At 34.8% G+C, this 19,823-nt stretch overlaps 1 protein-coding gene and 1 non-coding gene across 2 annotated transcripts; both read right to left on the bottom strand.

The window, feature by feature from the left end:
* Positions 1–1,155: 1,155 nt before the first annotated feature.
* Positions 1,156–19,476, bottom strand: LOC128679685 (uncharacterized protein). Its single transcript, XM_053762077.1, has 12 exons — positions 19,272–19,476; positions 15,365–15,447; positions 13,975–14,102; positions 12,745–12,904; positions 11,760–11,855; positions 10,967–11,114; positions 10,080–10,221; positions 9,784–9,850; positions 9,061–9,185; positions 8,422–8,611; positions 7,815–7,910; positions 1,156–6,877 (listed from the first exon to the last, which is right to left on the bottom strand). The coding sequence occupies exons 1-11, from the start codon at positions 19,333–19,335 to the stop codon at positions 7,824–7,826; spliced, it is 1,290 nt and encodes a 429-aa protein (XP_053618052.1). The 5' UTR covers positions 19,336–19,476; the 3' UTR covers positions 1,156–6,877; positions 7,815–7,823.
* TRNAQ-CUG (transfer RNA glutamine (anticodon CUG)) lies at positions 12,085–12,157 on the bottom strand. The gene has a single exon. It is a non-coding gene; the product is annotated as a tRNA-Gln (tRNA).
* Positions 19,477–19,823: the final 347 nt, after the last annotated feature.

Raw genomic sequence — 19,823 nt, 5'->3', positions numbered from 1 at the left:
CCTTTTAAAGTGTTATTCAAATTGGACACAACGGCAATTGTAATTTGTGAGAATCTACAGTGTACGTTGATAGCCAGATAATCTGTTAATTTGAGTAGGTATTACTTTTGCCTATGAAGTGTTGTGGGATAAAAATCCTCCCTATTAAACATTTATAAGTATACACGTAAAACACGTACGCTTACACATACCTACTTATTTTAAGATGTACAAAAGGTAATTAGGTAGGTACTAATGAAATGTTATCTCCAAAATAATATAATTGAAAGGTTGACTAAAAATAATGTCGTGCTTATACTTCACGAATGATGGCGTGACTAGGTACATGATGAATACCTATTGGACATCCTACGAACTGGTCATTTTGCATATCATCATTTTGCGCCAAATCTGCGCTAGTGTGCGGGTAGGAGCCATCAGTAAACATAATTCTGCTTCTTCTTCGGTCCGATTTTTCTCGGATCGGATCCGGGCGGACGGACGCCGCACGCCCTGTGGACATAGATCGTGTGTTTGCCTCTTGAAGTGTTCTTTTTACGTTCTCATCCACAAACAAGATAAAACCATTGTTCAAACATTTTTAAATGCGCAAATATTTGTCTAGCAGACGGCCGTCTAATTCACGAGGTGCAATTGGGCTAAATTACTAATGTCGGCCCAGACCTAGCTGCTAATTAGTGTAACACATTACTGGATTAATTTAGGACTAGGATGACATCAGTAATGTGGAGCCCGTGCCTTCTGGAGGTTTCATAACATACAGGATCACGGTAGGTTTCGATAAGGAAATAGGTATGATAAATAAATTTACCGATTCGAAAGTCGCAAATTTAAGTTCAGCAGTCATAACCTAGAGGCAAGGATCCTTTTCGGTATAGGTCTAATTATTTTATAAGCATACTAGCTTAAAAGGTACCCTATGTCTCTCCGTACTGCAAACTATATGTATGCAAAATTTCAAGAAGATTGATTGAGTAGATAGAACTTGAAGAGGTAACAAACAAACTTATGTTCGCATTATAAAAAAAAAAGTTAGGATTTTTTGGCTGGCGTTTAAAAAGCCACCATGTATTAATGTGCTCTTTATATGTTTTGCAACACGTTTTGAAATTACCTAGGGAAACGGGTAAAATAATAAAATAAATTATGGCAACATTGCATTTTCTTGAATTTTATTTTTCAACTGTCGTCACCCATACAATGCTTTTAGTGCTTTTAAATCGCTTAAAGTATGTGATTTGTACTAAGCGTTTGACCAAAAATATCCAAAATTTAAAACTAGTATTTTTAATTTTTCATTCATCACATCTACCAGACAGAACATTTTGCCATTTCTGATGTAAACACACATTTTACATATCAAAGATCAAACTTAGTACAAACACAATGCGAACTATTGATTTTGTTTTTTTTGTTTATAACACAATAACTTCAACAAATTGACTCTTCAACAATTTTTACAATATTATGGTAGCAATAAATAAAAACTATTTCTCAATCTAGCAGTTTTTACCTGGCAACATTTAAGAAGTAAAAGCCGGCATGAGAAATTCGAAATTCAAATTGGAAACAATCTATCTCGTTATATTATGCCTCATTACAATTGTTACTACTTAAAATATAATTTATATATAATGTAAGAAAAGATCTTGTCTATTAGCTATTCAAAGTTTGTTAATCACTAAATGCATAATATAACGCTACACACGTATAATATACTATATAACTATATTATACGATTTTATTATGTCAGCCTTCTTGAGTAAAATTTAGAACTGGCTTTTCTCCTTTTAAAAATAATATTTGATTGAAAAAATATTATAGAATTAATGCGTTAAAAATCTAAAATAATATTTGATTGAAAAAATATTATAGAATTAATGCGTTAAAAATCTAAGAGGTAGACGGCACTGGCCACTTTTAGGTACAACGTGTAATTCTATATTCAAAAATATCGATTTAAAAAATTATTATAAGCTATTAGTATCTATCTACTACGTAATGCACGTAATTTAGATCAAATTAAATAATGTTTTATTTAGAGCACATTTTTATTTAACACAATTTTATGGGTTGCCATTCAAAATATCTTTGTAGCACGCAACATGCCACTTTTAAAATTAATATTCAAAAATATTCAAAACTCAATTCAAATTATAACATGTCCATTGGGGATGTTACAAAAAAAAATATCTAATTTCACTTACAAAATAATAAGATAAATTATTTTAATATTAATCTGATTCTGGACTTTCTGAGTATTATTATCCTGATATACGTAATATCAAATACTATATAGATTGTCAATGCAAACATACCATATTATTTGTATAAGTTTATATATGGCTAAATGAAATTACATAATAAGTACTCATGTTTCAAATAAAACAACAAAAAAATTGACTGTGAAGCCGTCTAAAATTCATGATTTAACATTAAAAGTTTTGAATATTCCTTCTTGTAATCTGTACCACGGATATTGTTTCTTGTTTAGTTGATCTATGTATTTACATGCAAAACTACCATTTGTGGCCGTCCAAATCAAAAGGGACCTTGTGGCGGCTGGTACTTAGGTCTTTATTACCGTTGTTCCAATACAAAACCACGGCAATAATGCCGGAAGTGCCGGACGCCATAAGGTCCTTTTTGATTTGGACGACCACATTTTATAAAATGAGATTTAAAGAAAAGTTGAAGCTAGAAAGGGAAGTAACGTTTAAGAAATCGTTTCTATATAATCCTACAGGACCACTCCATTATGCGACGTATATTATAAAGAAAGAAGAAGAAAGAAAGATAGAAATGTGTTTAATGAATGAAGACTTGCAAGTTGATACTCCACCACACTTTTCAAAAAATATATGAGAGTATAACATTGAATCGTTTGCCAACGCAGTGGCGTAGCTACAAGAGGGCTAGAGGGCAGTGCCCCGGGCCCCAACGCTCAGGGGCCCTAGGAATCTGACTTGTAAACTATAAGTTGAAATATTGAAAACTTATCGCACATCCGAAATCTAGGCTCTATAATAATGACAAGTTATTAAAAACAGTTTTTACAATATTTATCAATTAATAAATTATTAATTAACACGACGAATTTAGAAAATAAACGAGTTTAGTTAGGGCCCTAGTTGTTTTTTCCCCCCAGGGCCTTTGGACATGTGGTATGTGTATATTGTTACGTATGTCCTGTGAGTAGGCACTAACATATTTGGTATGTTTGCTGGAAGATAAAAGCCATTTTAGATGATTTAACCGAATTCAAGGCTGACATATACAAACATTATGAATTAAGTGACGAAACTGCGCGTTACATAACGCAGGCGAACGTAAGCTAACTAACGTTATAAAAATAGTTCGATATTGTGTGTGGCCGCCATTAATCTCCAGAATTCGAAATTGGAAAGAAACGTCAAATTTTTTTTTAAATTTCATCCTTTTTTATCTTAAAAATGGCCAGACCAGATACACAAATTGTGCAGGTTATTTTTTCACAATTTAATAATTTATTGAACACACTTTTGGTAATAGGTAAATTTAAAATTTTTAAAGCTACAATTTGTGTAAATTTTTCCAAATTTCTTTCATGTAGCACCTAAAATTAAATGTACAACAATACAAACGAATTACATTTTGGGCACAAAACAATATAACTTTCAAAAAGATAAGGGCACCCACACACAACCATCGAAAATGCAGCTTTCGCTACCTTAAATTTAATACTTTTTTTATTATATTATTTGTCGAATTTTTTAACTTTTTTTTTTGTATGGCACCACAGCCACTAATAAATTAAGACACACACAAGTGACTTACTGTGCATAGAAAATAACTGTACAGTTTATAATTTGAATTATTTTGACGCCATATTAGTTATATTTATATGAACAGTATTTTACATACATATAACTCTCTTACTTTCTGATAAAAACTACTTCAAATTTTCTATAAAGGGTCTATGAGACAAAAGTAAGCTATAGGAAACAAATTATTAGCTATTGCAATATACTTTTATAGATACGAACAAGAACATGCGTATAAAAAAACATGGCGATCAAAATAGCTCAAATAATTCATGCAACACTAAGGCCGTCCGCTGCGTTACGCGTAGTCGTAGTACGTATTCAGTTTGTCTTACTCTCACATTTTAAGTGTGAGAAAGATAAGCAACTTGCCCATGTTTTTAGTGAGGGACTGTTGGCTATGGATGGTATATCGTTGGTTACTGCAAAAACAACTGAGACAGGAACAAAATACCCAAAGACTACAAGTCACGCTGCGGATGCCGTTAATCCTATAAACCAAGGTGTCATATTGCCTCAGCAGAAGGCTTTTAAACATCACAACCAGCCTCCGCGCCATTTTTTACTACTTTAAGCTCATATTATTCAAATTATGACTTGACAGCAAACACCTTTGAATAAATTGGCACTATTACAAGCCAAAAAGCACTATACAGAGGTCTGATAGTAGTCGATTGCGCCGAGTAACAAAAATATATCTCTTTGATATTTCTGACAGCTGTCAAATGTCACAGATTGTGCGTATTCTATTATTTACAAAATAATACGTCGAGCACATTTGTTGACAATTAGAATTCTAATCGATAAATGTAATAAAGCATTCATACAACAGACACGTTCAAATACACAAAAAAATATGTGATTATTTGACAGATGTCAAAAACAATTTGACGTTTGGAACATTCACTTCGCTCACCACATTTATTTTCCATTTATATTAATACATAGCTTTTTTCAAGATGGTCGAACTTGGAAAAAGGATTATATAAATATAAAAGTCAACTGAATATAAACGATTTATATAGGAAAATCATCTGTACAGAATTTTGTGACTGAACATAGTGGTCAAGTAGAATCGTCACAAACATACACACACACTACGAAATTTACGACCACATATCGAAAACATTTTAAGCATGGAAAGCCATCGTCACACTAATTTTACATACATTAAAACTTACATGAGTGAGTACCTTTTAACCATAAATTATTAAATCACCCATTCAATTCTTTCACTTCTAAAATATGATTACAGTGCAATATCGACTCTACGGATAAGCAATTAAAGTCGTTATCAGCCCCGTTCAAGTTTAGAAGTAAAAAAAAAATAATTAGACTGTAAATATTTGTATGTAATTACTTTTTTATTACTAGCCAGCAATAATTGCATAAATATTATCCCGAAACATATAGTATGCGGCTGTATAAATAACATTCTTTGGCTCACTCACATTGCAATTTAAATAAAATGGCTGAACTGTGGTGCTGTCATAGATAAAATAGTTTTTTTTTATCATACTTGATCACGATCACGCATTCGCTAGCAAACTTCTTCATGAAAATCATTTTTTTTTAGAAAAAATACATCGATTTATTAATATTATTATTTTTCATTACTTTTTTTTTTCAAAAATATTTACAACAGTCTATGCCTAATGTGATGGTGTTATATGGCCATAAAATTGATAACTGCTGGCTTGTAATATTATGCAAAAAATACTTTTATACATGCAATGACAGTGATCATTCACTTGTACTAGATTAATAAATATTTTCATGAAAGTAATTTAGTCATAGTGAAGTGTAAAAATATTATAAGAATTTAGATTTAGTCATCATTATGCTATTCGTATGTAGCGTTTCTGAAAACGCGCTAAAAGTTGTAACACGACAGATTTAATATTGAAAAGTGAATCTTATTTTCTTTGAGCATTAACGTTTTATTTTATTCATATATTTGAGTATTTTATTGAGTTTTGTTTAAGACGCATGATCGTAGCGCGTATACCAAGATGTGCGTAAGGTGAGTAGCCCATTTCTATCGCACGTATGATGTGTGACAGAGATAGGTTGAATAAGTTCTACGACTACGCGTAACGCAGCGGACATTATGGCTGGTTTACACGTAAACTAACTAACGTAAATTGTTAACTAAATTTTTTGGTATGTCCATCTATATGAGTACACACTCGATATAGTATTAATATTTTTTTTTATAACTAGCTATTCATTTTTTTTTACTGCAAGGGACTGCCTGTACTAGTCAATCTCCTGCTGTTTAAGTAGAATTGTTATAGTATTTATCAGTGATCAGGACAAGTAGTCTAATTTTTAACGCTGAATATGACGCTTTTAAATTAAAGTAATATCGAAATATCAAGAAAAATAACCCTTACTAAGGTGTGTTTGAACTCAATCTAGCCTGATGGGGAAAAAGATGAGGCTTGGGATATTACACGCAAGCTCAAAAAATGCCTATTCGCCCTTGCCTTGACGATCCCGGAATTCCATATTCCGGGATATATGGACGAGGAAGGAATTAAGAAACAAATCTTAGCAGTAGTTAATTTGCTACTTAATTGATTATTTACACATATCGGTTAACTCAAGAACTTGTAAACAACTAAAGAACTGAATCCGTGTGAACCGGCCATTATGACACGCTTTACCCAATAAGTGATTCAAACTTATGGCCAATAACACCAAGCCACGAATGTAAACGAACACATTTGACTAACCCATCATTTGAAAACTTAAATTAGGTACATGGTTTTAAAAATAAAATATTTTCTTTTTACTATTTCATCCATTGCTGCTAAAAAAATTAAATTAAAACTTACACTCCTGAGATCTGTCACTCACTTTTTTTCGAGTTTTTTTTTTCACAGTTTTTATCACATTTTTTTTAAATACTGTTTCTCTTAGGTGCTCATAGGGATATGTAGTGGTCACTTCGCGCGAAGTTTTTGGATGTGGCAACACTGTTACTGTGGTGTTACCACTAGTGGAGGTTTTTTTTTGAGATGCAGAACCAAAATCGTTCAGGACGCGTATTTACTTTTGCTGGGGGATACCTGTAATAATAATAAATCAATTCATAAGTTTTATATATAGAAATAAGTAAATAATAAACTCATGCGGAAAATGTCTCTCACTACTTTGTCGACCTCCGTGGCCTAATGGTCACCATGCCGGACTGCTACACTGGAGGTCCAGGATTCGATCCCCGGTCAGGTCAACGTGGAAAATTATCTTCTTCAGATTGACCTGGGTCTTAGACGTCCATCAAAATACCAAGTCACGTCACACAAGTTTAGTACTTACTTTGGGGCCAACTCAATCTGTGTGATTTGTTATATATTTATATATTTTTATTTTATATACTGAAAATCATTGTGCGTAAGAAAAAAACAAGAGATACTTGGTGCGAAAGAGCAAAAAATCTTTGCAAAATGACAAAATGACGTCCCTATCGCGACATTTTGCGAAAGACATATTCTGCGAAAGAGACATTTTGCGCATGAGGATGATGAAATAATAATATCGTCGAGGATGTCAAGAGTGCCATTGGTCTGACAACTATGGATGCCGACGACCGTGCTAAATGGAGGAGAAACATTAGGAAAACGGATACCACGGTTGATATATAGTTTCGAGTACGGAGAAGGACATAGGGTGATTTTATCCCGAAAAAATATTTTTTAAAACTAATTTATGATATAATATGCATAATAATTCATCATATTTGTTACGTTTTTTTATTATTATGTTGTAAATTTCTTTTTATATATACTTGGGCGTTGGACACACACGTTTTGCACATATTTTTTTGTATTTTTGTACAATGTAGTTTCAATTAAATGAATACAATATTTTTTGCAAATTCCAATTTCAAAGAAAATCCAACCCAAATGAGAAAAGACTGGGTTGACAAAACGAAGGGAAAACGACATTTACGCGGTGGAAGTCGCGGGGTTACGGCTAGTACAAGCCACAATAGGCTATAAATACCTGGGTGTGTCACGCGATGGAGTTGACGGCGTAGTGAGGCCGGGAGCCCTCGGGCTGGTACAGAGTTATCGATGCTATATAGTTGTTTGACATCACCTGAGGACAACATTATTTAATAATTAAAATCTATATCTAAACATACAATAAAAATGTAATCACATTGCAGTGTGGTTGTCGTTGCGTCTTAATGGCGTGATTGGTTCGCTGTGTCTCATTTCGAATCGATTCGATGGTGAGAAGTGAAATGCTAACCCGCACTTCGCCCACAGGTAGGTTACAAACTATCGAAAAACATTCGACATATTACAAATTGGTCAATAGTTTCCAATCTCAAACGGACACAACACGTTTTACACAATTTCACTGTTTCATATCGCTTGATTATAAACTAACGAAAAAGATCCATCAAATTGCAAACTAACGCAAATATCAACACAGAAAAACGCCTCATGAATCCACAAGAAAACCTCTAAGAATTTCACTATTTTGTTTCACTAGACTACAAACTATCGAAAAAAAATAACGGCAAATTGCAAACTAACACCGAAATAAAAAATACGTAAGAAAGAGACAGTTTAGCACGGTTATATCAAACTACATATGTCACCTCGAAGATCATGTCCTGGTAGCCGTAGCAGAAGGTGGAGCCGAAGGGGTTGGTGGTGTTGGTGGAGGAGGCCCTGTTGAGCACCACCGGCCTCTCGCACACGCGCAGCGCACGAGACACCACCTCCCACTTGCTGTACGCGGTTATTGTGACCGCCGTACGGTTGTCCACTAACGAGTTAGGGTCGCATCTGAAAATGTATAGATCATTTTAATACAGGTATAACATCCCAACATCCCATCCCAATTTTATACTACCTATCCCGATTACTGATAATGGCATTAAGCACTTACGAAATACTAACGATTCTTCTTTTACAGCAAAATTGTTGTAAAAGGTTGAATGTCGAATGTCATTTATATAGATCTTTTCACGCCCATGTGAATGCTAAAATAGAATACTTACTTGGGGCGCGTTGGGACAACAAGAATAATAAATGAACGCAGAATAGAACCATTCAATTTTCTCCTCTGAATGTCATACGAGGCATCAATCGATAGACAACAATTCCCAAGGAAGGTTGACGTCACGCCGATGTAAAATAACAGCCGAATGGATTTATTTATTAAACTAACGCCGGGCTTCGCGACGTCTCAGCCACGAATATGCGAAGACAAGAATGAGAGAGGTAATACAAACTTGTCCGGCAGAACGGCTAGCTGGAACTCGCAGCGGTGGTACATATTGAAGTTATAATGACCGGGGTAGTTCGTGTGTAACACGAATTTCTTGACTTGGTGCGTGCGAGCATCGAACAACACGTCCTGTTGGAGAGAATAAAACTTTATTTGTAACTAGCCTTTGCCCTTGGCTTCGCCCGCGTGAATTCTAACTGAGAAAGTCCAGATATTATTTTCATACAAACTTATACTCCCCGTTATAGTCAATTGGGGGTTGATTTTTGAAAAAAAAATTTTGCAAATTTTTGAACTGCGTGAACTGCGTCCTGTCGGCCTGGGATGTACTGTCGTGGCCCAATTGCCCCACTTGTTAAACTTTGGAAGATCTACATGTCCTGGGAACGACACAGTTAGGTACAGTGACCAGAATTAGTCTTACTATATATAAAATCCATAATGACTAGAAAAGAGAAAGAAATATTTTTTTTAAATAAATCTAATACTAACCTCAAAAACTGACATTTGATTAGCAATAGGACATAAACACTAGGTACTAACTGTTATAGATTTTTGAACGCAACCAATATTATAGTCTGTGGAATTTCTCTCTCTTGTCTACTATCGACACGGTGAACACTGTTTGTGCGCTCAGTTATTAAAATAAAATTATATTTGTATTTTATACGATAGAAGCCATTTTTTTGTGCTTCAAAATCATTACATATAAATGATTCACACTTACCAATCCGAGAGTAAAATAGTTGAGGAAGTAGTCAGTGGCAGGCGGGGGCCGGCGGCGAGCGGTGGGCCTGAAACCCAAACCATTTGCTTTTTAATCTTTTTTAGGTTTCCGTCACCTCAACATTTAAAAACGGAACCTTTATAATACCAGTTATTTAACCGTTTCATGTGTCCCTAGATTGTCGACTTCAATTACGTACTTTCATTTAAAATTTCAAACATGGAATTACATAATTACAGAGGTGATTGATATTGCAGTAACGTTTGGTGTTTGGACAGCGAGTGTAGACACAATACCTGTGTATGCGCATCTTGTCGTCCGCCTTGTAGTAGAGACGCGCGGGGGCGCCGAGCGCGCGCGCCACGCTCTGGCAGCTGTCGCCGAAGCGCACCACGCGTCTCACCGCGCGCGGGACTGACTCTAGCGACCTACTTGTACCTACAATAATAGGCTAGTTGACAATCTTTTGTTTACATCGACTATATCAATAAATATGAGAGGTGAATTTTTGAGCGTTTAGAACCAAGTCATTACCTTCAAATTTCAAAAAGGACAATCTTTCTGCTACCCTTATTTATCTATACTATTATTATAAATAGGTAAGCGTTTGTGAGTTTTTGGCTATGTGAGTTTGTATGTTTCTCAATCTCCGAAACTATCGAACCGATTTCAAAAAGGTACATTATCCAACTTGCTATAAGCTATAATTTATCTCAAAATTACCACGGGAACGAAGCCCCGGGCAACATCTAGTGAATAATAAATCTGTGTTAGTCAGTTTAAATATTTGTTATATTATTTGATTTTTAATATTGACGTGACAACGTCTTAAATTAGGTTGCGGCTGGGAGTCACTTATGAAAAAGTGTAACGCCCGGTAACGTTACGATGAGTCACCGAACGAGAGAGAGGCCCGCCGAATGCCTTGCGTCTCTCTCCCACTCAACTATGATCGGTCTGCCGCGCGCGTAAAAAGACGTTGTCACGTAAAATCTTCGCCCGTAAAATCGACTTTACAGGCAACCATTTTTTTAGAAATGTTCTTTCTAAAGGTAAGTCGCCAGCACCATCTAATCAAATTATGTTAAACTTAAGTTATCATAATCAATTTCAAGTAAGCGAGCTTTCTTGTTATATAGTTTGGCTGCCTATCACTAGAAATGCAAAATGTATAAATACTCACCCTCAGTGAACATGTGTAGCCGCAAGCCGAGAGTGGCTGTTGTGGTTCTTAGGACGTCACACCTTCTCAGGTGTAACTGGTGTCTGTAGCAACACAAAGGGAGGTCGGGCAACGGCGCTTGGCAGAGACCGCCGCTCGAACTGCTGACCTGGAACGAAAATCAACCTTATTCACGGGCTACATACGCGCACACTAGCGCCATCACACGTTTATTAATTTACTAACTGCGCCCTGGGGCTTCGCTCCCGTGAAAAATTGGGAAGAAAATGTACCCTATGTGTTATTCTAGGTTATATTCTACCCGTGTACCAACTTTCATAACAATCGGTCCAGTATATTTTTCGTGAAAGAATAACAAATACACACATACAACCTCACAAACTTTCGCATTTATAATATTAGTAGGAACTGTAGGAAGTAGGATTTCATTTCTCAGAGAATCTTGTCAAATTATGCCACTAGATCTATTTTTTAATAGTTTTCCAATATAAAAAGTAGTCACAGTTTACTAAACCAAAAACGGCGACGACCAAAATGCTTGTAGTCAGCTGTGACGACCAAACGGCGACGACCAAAATGCTTTTAACATAATTATAAAAAAATGCTTTATCTAGTTGCGCTAATATGCGCTAATAAAATAAATGCATAAGCGATTACATGTCACTAGACGCGGCAGAAACTCTGATACCTTTAAGTGACTTCAATAAAATCTGACACCAAACATACTCGATAAAAGAGATCTGATATTGAACCGTACGCCTCACTAATAAGATTGCTTCAAAAACTACTATACCTGATGCTGGGAGCCATGGTAGATGGTAGTTCGGGACACAACTGGCGACCCGCCGTTGGGGAATTGAAGGGAGCCCAGTCCGTGCGCGTACCCAGGCTGTAATAATTATTATATATTTCTACAAGCTCTTATTGACATACAACGACTATATAAAAATATATAAAATATATATAAGGACAAATTACACAGATTGAGCTAGCCTCAAAGTAAGTTCTAGACTTGTGTTATGAGATACTAACTCAACGATACTATATTTTATAACATATACATAATATAGATAAACATCCAAGACCCGGGCCAATCAGAAAAAGATCATTTTCCATCATGACCCGACCGGGGTTCGAACCCGGGACCTCTCGGTTCAGAGGCAAGCACTTTACCACTGAGCCACCGAGGTCGTCAAAACCTGGTATTGACTAATTGTGTACCAAATAAACAATTTCTCTCGCTTTCCTTCTTTCTTTCTTTCAACGTTGACATGAAAGGAAGTCTTGATTCTTTATTATACCTATATAATATAAAATTGTGGTAATGGTGATTTATATGCAGTGTGATTAGGAGATGGCAATGGCGAACCAATATAATAAATATTATCATCATAATCAGTTTAATGTACTACTGATACAATGACTGGGAATTAGTTGAAGGAATTAATTACAAGTTCATCTATTTAAAAAATCCTCGGATCCCAAGGTTCCAAAATTCCACAGTTCCAAAGGAAATGGTAGCTCTAAATAAAAACTAACCTCAAAGTTCAAAATCCAAATATCCTGTCAAAGGGAAAATAAAAAGACAGTCCCATGTCCAAAGTTGAGTGCAAATAGATGGCGCTGCGATGCGTTGCACCATCTCAGTGCATTTTCATTCATCATTTTCTATTATTCCACATTTTTGTAGATAAGATTTTGCAGGAAAAATTAGAGTTATGTGGAAAACTAAGATCGATATCATGTATACAATAATACAGTTGAAAAAGTAAACTAACCTCAAATTTACTATCGACGGGGAAATAAAAAGACAGTCCCCTGAAGTTGAGCGCGAACAGATGGCGCTGCGAGTCGTACAGGCCGGGGTGCGTCGCGCCGAAACAGTGCTCCACTTGCTCGATAGATGGCGTTATCTCCGGCGAGTTGAAACACATGCCGCTGCAGATAAATGTGATAATAAAAATATTATATGTCTTGCTTGCATAAAATAATAATATTCAATGTAATAATATTAACTTTATAAAATACAACTTGAGTCATATGACAGCAGGATGAACCGATACAATCGACATTAGTGCGACAGAGAAAGATTTATTATTTACATACAATTTGACACCTGTCATTATAATCAGTTATATTGTAATTTTAGTATAATATAACAAACTAAATTTAATTTATATAATGATTTTTTGCAAAGGCTTTCAATTGACAATGTAATGATTATTTAATAAATTATTTAATTGATTGTTGGTCTTTCGAATTCATACAATAAATAATTATAATAAAGAGGTAATATTAAAAAAATACTATATAAAGTGTAAACTGTAAGCGTTTGTGAGTTTGTATGTTTGAGGCGGGATATCTCCGAAACTACGGAACCGATCCAAGATTGCTATGCAATCCGAACTAATATTATAAATGCGATAATAACAATTAGCTTTCTCTCATCTAAGTGTTAACGGTTTTTTCCTCCTGTTATTTAGACAATTTATTCCCGATGGTTTATATATAAATGATTATATGCGAAGCCGGGCAAAGTCGCTAGTATTTATAATATCAATTCTGTGTGGTTTTTTCTCACTCAGCAACGTACTATCATTACGACAGCTCACACGATATTAACCAATCAAATGTGACGTTGCGACCTAACCTGGACAGATATGGGATGGCCTGACACATATTGTCTCTCATTATTATGACAATAACAACGTATCAGAGCTAACACAGGCAAGAGAGCTTAAAGATTTACAAAAATACTTGGCTCGGTGACCAAATTGGTAACTAAGTAACTTTGTTGAATTTTTTCAACAGCAGCGACGCCTTTACCGGTTAATACCGGTTACACACACTCTGACTCGATGGTAAGGCAAGGGATGGGATAGGATTCCAGAAAGATAATCTCTTGTTTTTTTTTTCAGATCTCCACATTTCTGATAGCAATGTGAGCAACTACTTTTTTATGAGGCTTGTGAAGTATTGTCCTTATAAAAAACAGATGTGTCACTCACCTATACCTAAGTTTAACTAATTTCATATTGTATATCTCTATAATCTTGAGCCTCTGCGCGACCGGGTCGAAGATCAACCGGATCCCGTCCTGGGGCATATTTATTACTAGGTCCACCGACAGAGGGCTCTGAAACAAAACATATCACATTTTTACTTCATACTAAAATCCTTAATTTAGTGTGGCATAATTTGTCAAGATCATTTTTTATTTATAAAAATGTGATGGTGACATTAGCGTGCGGCTGGTACATTAAAAATATTATAATACTAGTGCTTATTATTACTACTACTACTAACCCGGGGCTTCGCTCCCGTGGGAATTTTGGGATAAAAGGTACCCTGTGTGTTATTCCTGATTATACGCTACCCGTTTACCAAATCTCATAACAATCCGTCCAATAGTTTTCGTGTGAAAGAGTACCAAACGTGAGAGTGAGGATGTCTCACAAACATTCGCTTTTATAATAGTAGGATGATGATGCAGTCAGCCAAATCTTCAGGTACCCAAAGAAATCTATAGCGAAAGACTAGTACAATTCGCCGAGTCATATCTCTTCCCAGGTAGACACTTTATGTCCTGCCAGACTCGATACGCGAAATAAACGCAAAATCAAAATCAAATTATTCAAAAATTAGGCCTTCACAGGTACTTTTTCACGTCATATTCTAAATTAAATGATATTTACCAAAGCTACAAACTACTAGCATTTAGGAACGACCACTGCTGAGAAGAAATGCCGAAAGAAACTCATTCAAACAGTGTTGGTCCCTGTTATGCCAGAAGGGCTTACTATTTTTTAAATAAAAATTTATGTATAATTTTTTATCAGTAATATAACAATTTAAGTACACAATAAAGTACATGGTCAAAAGGTATACTGAAACATATTATGATTGTGATCAAGTGCTGATGAAAGGAAAAAATAATAATATATATATATATATATATATATATATATATATATATATATATGTATAATTAACCAAACAATAAAGTTTTAATAAAAGTAGCAAGTTGAAAACCGAAATAGTAATTTCTCCATTTTGTGAATTCTGTTGCAAAAATGTCTACAGTATACAAAATTAGCGTCCATTAAAAATGCATAGACAATGAACACAGTGGCAGACTGGACGTACAGGAACTACTGAATTGTTAATTGCCAACGCTAATATGGTGAGTGACGAGTGTGTATTATACTTTAAACTGGGTTTATTTTAATGTTTGTCCACGGCTTCGCGCACGTTAAGTGGCGACTTGAATGTATTTGTGTCTTTCTCTGTGAAAGAAAGACGAAACCGAAATGTTCAGAAGTAAGATAAGCTACTTTTTTGTTACGGTTTTACCTGAGCGAAGGCACATATTTATTACTACTGACGAAAAAATTTTACCTGATCACTATATAAAACTTGTACTCCTCGTATCGTGCCCACTTGGCTCTGTATAATCGCCACCGACTGCGAGAAATGCATCCCTGAAAAAAATAAAAAGAACATTCACTTCGTTAGTACATGAAAACATGCAATACATAAATTTTTGTCCCGCAAACCACGCTATGGCTACAACAAAGAGAACCAGTGCTTCAAATTTCAACAAAGACATGAATCTATTTACTGCCCTCATTTATGAATAACAATCTCTGTTGGGATAGTGTAAATTTGTATCTATATTTGATTTTTAAGATTTCAGTTCTTTTTTTTTTTGAAGAACGGTAATGACGGCGGTCAACATACGCTCGAAAATTCAACTTCTAGCGTACGACTACTCCCTGCCCCCGTCTGAAACGGTCCATTCACATCCACAGAGCCTGAAACATCAGGAGTATCACGCGTTGCCAATCCTAAATGAATCTTTTCGCACCCTTTACCAGTTGGCATAGCAACACGTTTGTTTCATATATTTTGTTGATAGTGTCCTATCATATCCTAATAGCCTCAGAGCTATGGCTAATAATATAAAATAGTGAAGCCCCCACTCCCAAGAACTTTTTGAAGCACAGAAGATGTACTGCTGTGCCAACGTCTCGTTCTATGTATTGCGAGATTTATACATAGGTACCACGTGTCACCGTATATGTATATGCAAGAAGCGGTCGGGCATAGATGAAAGAGATAGCAATAAATGTACTTTTAAACATAAAGTTGTTAGCAGTGCGAGTCATGGTAGTATTATAGTACCCACAATTTGGAGAAAAGGCGGCGGTGAAGTTTGTTGCGACGCTTCTTCACCTGCGCTTTGGAAGTCGGCAGTAGACTTAGTTTAAAGTAAATTTTCACGTCAATTAGTGATGTATATATGTATAGATCACTGGTTGCTTAATTGAGTACCCGATCTGTGTCTACACAGCAAAGGCAGAGCAGAGGGCTGTCGATGTTGATAATTATGAAAATTTTCCGATCGCCATATTTTCACTATTAAAATTCCGATAAACATGTTTAGAACTCGACCTTGTGGTAATCAAGTAAACAATATTTTATCAAAACGAACTACGACAATAACAGTAAACAGATAACTGTTAGATTATTATAATCTTAATAAACGATATAACTGGTTATTTCGAGTTTTAGTTGACTGATTAATTTTCAGATATGTCACCCTGCTTAGTACCTTTATGGAAAAGACCTTAAAAACTCACTTTATTGTTGTCAGGGAGATCTTGTTGCATTCGACGCGTGTCAACAAAACCATGTCTGTTCTGTACCCTGTTAGGAGTTCCTTCATTGGGAGCTGATCCGGGAGTTTAAATTGCAAGATTTGATACAGATAGAGAGAAACTAAATAAAAGCTGGTATAAAATAGTAACGGAATGGAAAGTATAGGTTTCTGATTTATCTGAAATCTGTATTTGTTATATTGCATACTAACTGTTGCCCGCAGCTCCGTCCACGGCAAAATGTGTCGGGTGCGTTTGTCGCCCAAACTTTTAAAACCTCATTCCTGGGCTTTGGGGGCAGAATATTAAAAAAATAGTGGCTTATATTTTAACTCGTTTACGAACGAGCGATCGAGACAAAACATACGATATTTGTGCTCTAATCCTGACCGGACAAAAAAAAATCCTAGCTCTTTAGGATTTTTTTACTAAATTTAAATTTCTATGCCTGCTAATTAACATCCTATATATATATATATAGAAACAAACATTACGTATGGCTCGCAAATCGAACTAACTACGAAGCATATCGTGTCATATCGTCATAACTTGTATCGTACATAATTATGATAATGAGTGCTTATAAAACTGTTTTATTGTTTCAACTGCATTGTCCGACTTTACAACGGGCGTGTAATTATTGATATATTATTTTTTATGCTTAATTTGTATACCGATTACGATAATCATCGAGAGGAATAATTTCAATATACCTGTTTAAAACATGTAGATTGACTAAATTATAAAATATTGTTTGTATATACGTAAGCAGCTAATGAAATTTTCTCTATTGTTCACAACTATTATTATGTATGTTTGTTACTCTCTCACGCAAAATGTACTGGATGATTTATGAAATTTGGTACATGGGTAAAATATAACCAGGCATAACACATAGGGTACTTTTTATTTAGAAATTCTTTCGGGAGCGAAGCCCCGGGCACAGCTAGTTGTTCATAATAACAAGTTTATTTTTACAAATGACATTTTTATGTGTAACTATTCCTAACAGTTGCAGAATATAGTGACTGTGACATACAAACAGAAAGACAGTTGTTACCTCTTCACGCATTATCTACTGGACGAATTGTTATGAAATTTGGTACACAGGAAGAAAATAACCTGGAATAACACATAGGGTACTTTTTATCCCGAAATTCCCACGGGAGCGAAGCCCCGGAGCGCAGCTTGTCTAAAACAATTCCAATTTTTGCCATTTGTCCACAGAACTCTAAAACGACTCATGAAAAAAGTATCATGTTGAGTAACCCAAACAAATCTTTATGTCAAAGCCAAACACAAAGCAATGACAGATAAAGATGTATGTACACAATGAAGTACAAAATTAACAATGCAGCTGTGTGATTTTCACAACAAAACCACAGAATGGATACCACAGTTTTCCAGTTCCTGAATAATCTTTGTAGTTTAATGACTTTGGCGCTGACAAAGACCTTTTATCTGTCAATTACATTGCACACTAGCTGATAATATCACTTAGTGATTGTTAAAGCAATGAAGATTTCAAGCAAAATATTTTTCAACTGCTTCTTTAAACTATTTTGCCCTATGATGCCCTTAAGCAGCCTCAATATATATATATATATATATATATTAAAATATATATTTTTTACATTATACAACAAAAAGAAATTAAAACTGATAAAAACAAATTATATTAAAAAAATAATAATACCATGTCTTATTTTTTTATTTTTTTTTCAATGGTAGGTATCTGACAAATTTTATTATAATTTCTTGACATTTTAAAAAATTTGATGTAGTATATTTATATATTCTGTTAGAAACCTAAATATGATGTCATAAAAATGACAAAAGTGGACTTTATTCTTGTTATGATCAGAAACTATTAAATAATAAGTCATTACATGTTTTTTCCTGTTTTGCTAAAAGTTATCATTAATTAGACATTTACAGATTAATTAATGCACAGATTAATATTTTTTTTGCTTGACAATACAAATAATAATTGGCTTTTTCTTTCTCAGTATCATATGATTATCATACAATAGTTTCACTCATACCTACCATGGTTATAACTACAAAATTATAATTACTTTCAGGATGGAATTTCCAAGCATCCTCTCTTAGTGCTCAACTACACTCCCCAGGGAACCTACAAGTCAAATTTCAGCTTCCAAAGCCCAGTAGTTTCAGCTGTATGTAGTCTGTCAGTCAGTCACTCAGTAACGGAAGAGTTTTATGTATATATATATAAATTGATGATTGATGATATATAGGTATTACTAATCTACTGACAAAGTTATGTCGAAATTTGTTCAGCTGATGAAATGAAAAAAAAATCCTATAAATAATACTAAAATTTCAAAAAGTCGTCAACATCGCGATTGTGAAAACAACATAACGTCTACGCGATTTCACGGTCAAGTATATCAATAACAAAAATAAACACGATCCGAGACGAAACAAAGAGATCGCCAGTCACAATTTGTGTGCAAAAAAAGCAATGTTCGTAAAGCTGCAGTAGATAAATTGTTGCAAAACCTCATCCCAGTCGTCCACAGAATTAGGCACGAGCAAGAAAAACAATATTGCGTAAGAAATCATCAACTGAAATACAACGCAAATACCTGACGTTCTCAATAAACATACGTGAAGCTTACCTAGAACGAATTCCCAGGCATCGCATCCCAAGGAACGCTCGGGGATGATTTCCAAATCCAACATAGTGCACAAATCACTAATTATGCACTAAACTAATAAACTTTCACCTCAAACACAGTTTTGAATGTTTAAACACGATCTACGCTGCCTTTCTTTGTTTGCCAACTTTAGTTTTCAACCATTTTGTATTTGTCAGAGGAACTGTCATTATTACAAACAGCTGATTGTATTCTGCCAGGGCCGTATTTAGATATGTACTTGTTGTTGTTCAAAAATAACGTTTTTTTATTGTGATGTATGAAAGATATCTAATGATTTTCTTGGCTTTGCCCATGCGAATTTTCCACCAACACCTTCCTTCTCTTACTCTGAACTATTGAGAAAAGTAATAAAAGAATTAAGTGATTATTGAATAATAATCAAGAAGAATAAATAATTTATCCAGATTTTATTGATTCAGACATCTAATCATAATTTCTTGCATGATATTTTTTTTATAATCTCTCATGTCATGACGCTCAACATGCATCATGAATGATGACAAATTTCTA

Source organism: Plodia interpunctella, chromosome 22 (genome assembly GCF_027563975.2).
Source record: "Plodia interpunctella isolate USDA-ARS_2022_Savannah chromosome 22, ilPloInte3.2, whole genome shotgun sequence".
In the NCBI taxonomy this organism is placed as follows: Eukaryota; Metazoa; Arthropoda; class Insecta; order Lepidoptera; family Pyralidae; genus Plodia; species Plodia interpunctella.
The sequence above is the reverse complement of the archived record's forward strand: the minus strand, read 5'-3'. Positions and strand labels throughout refer to the sequence as shown.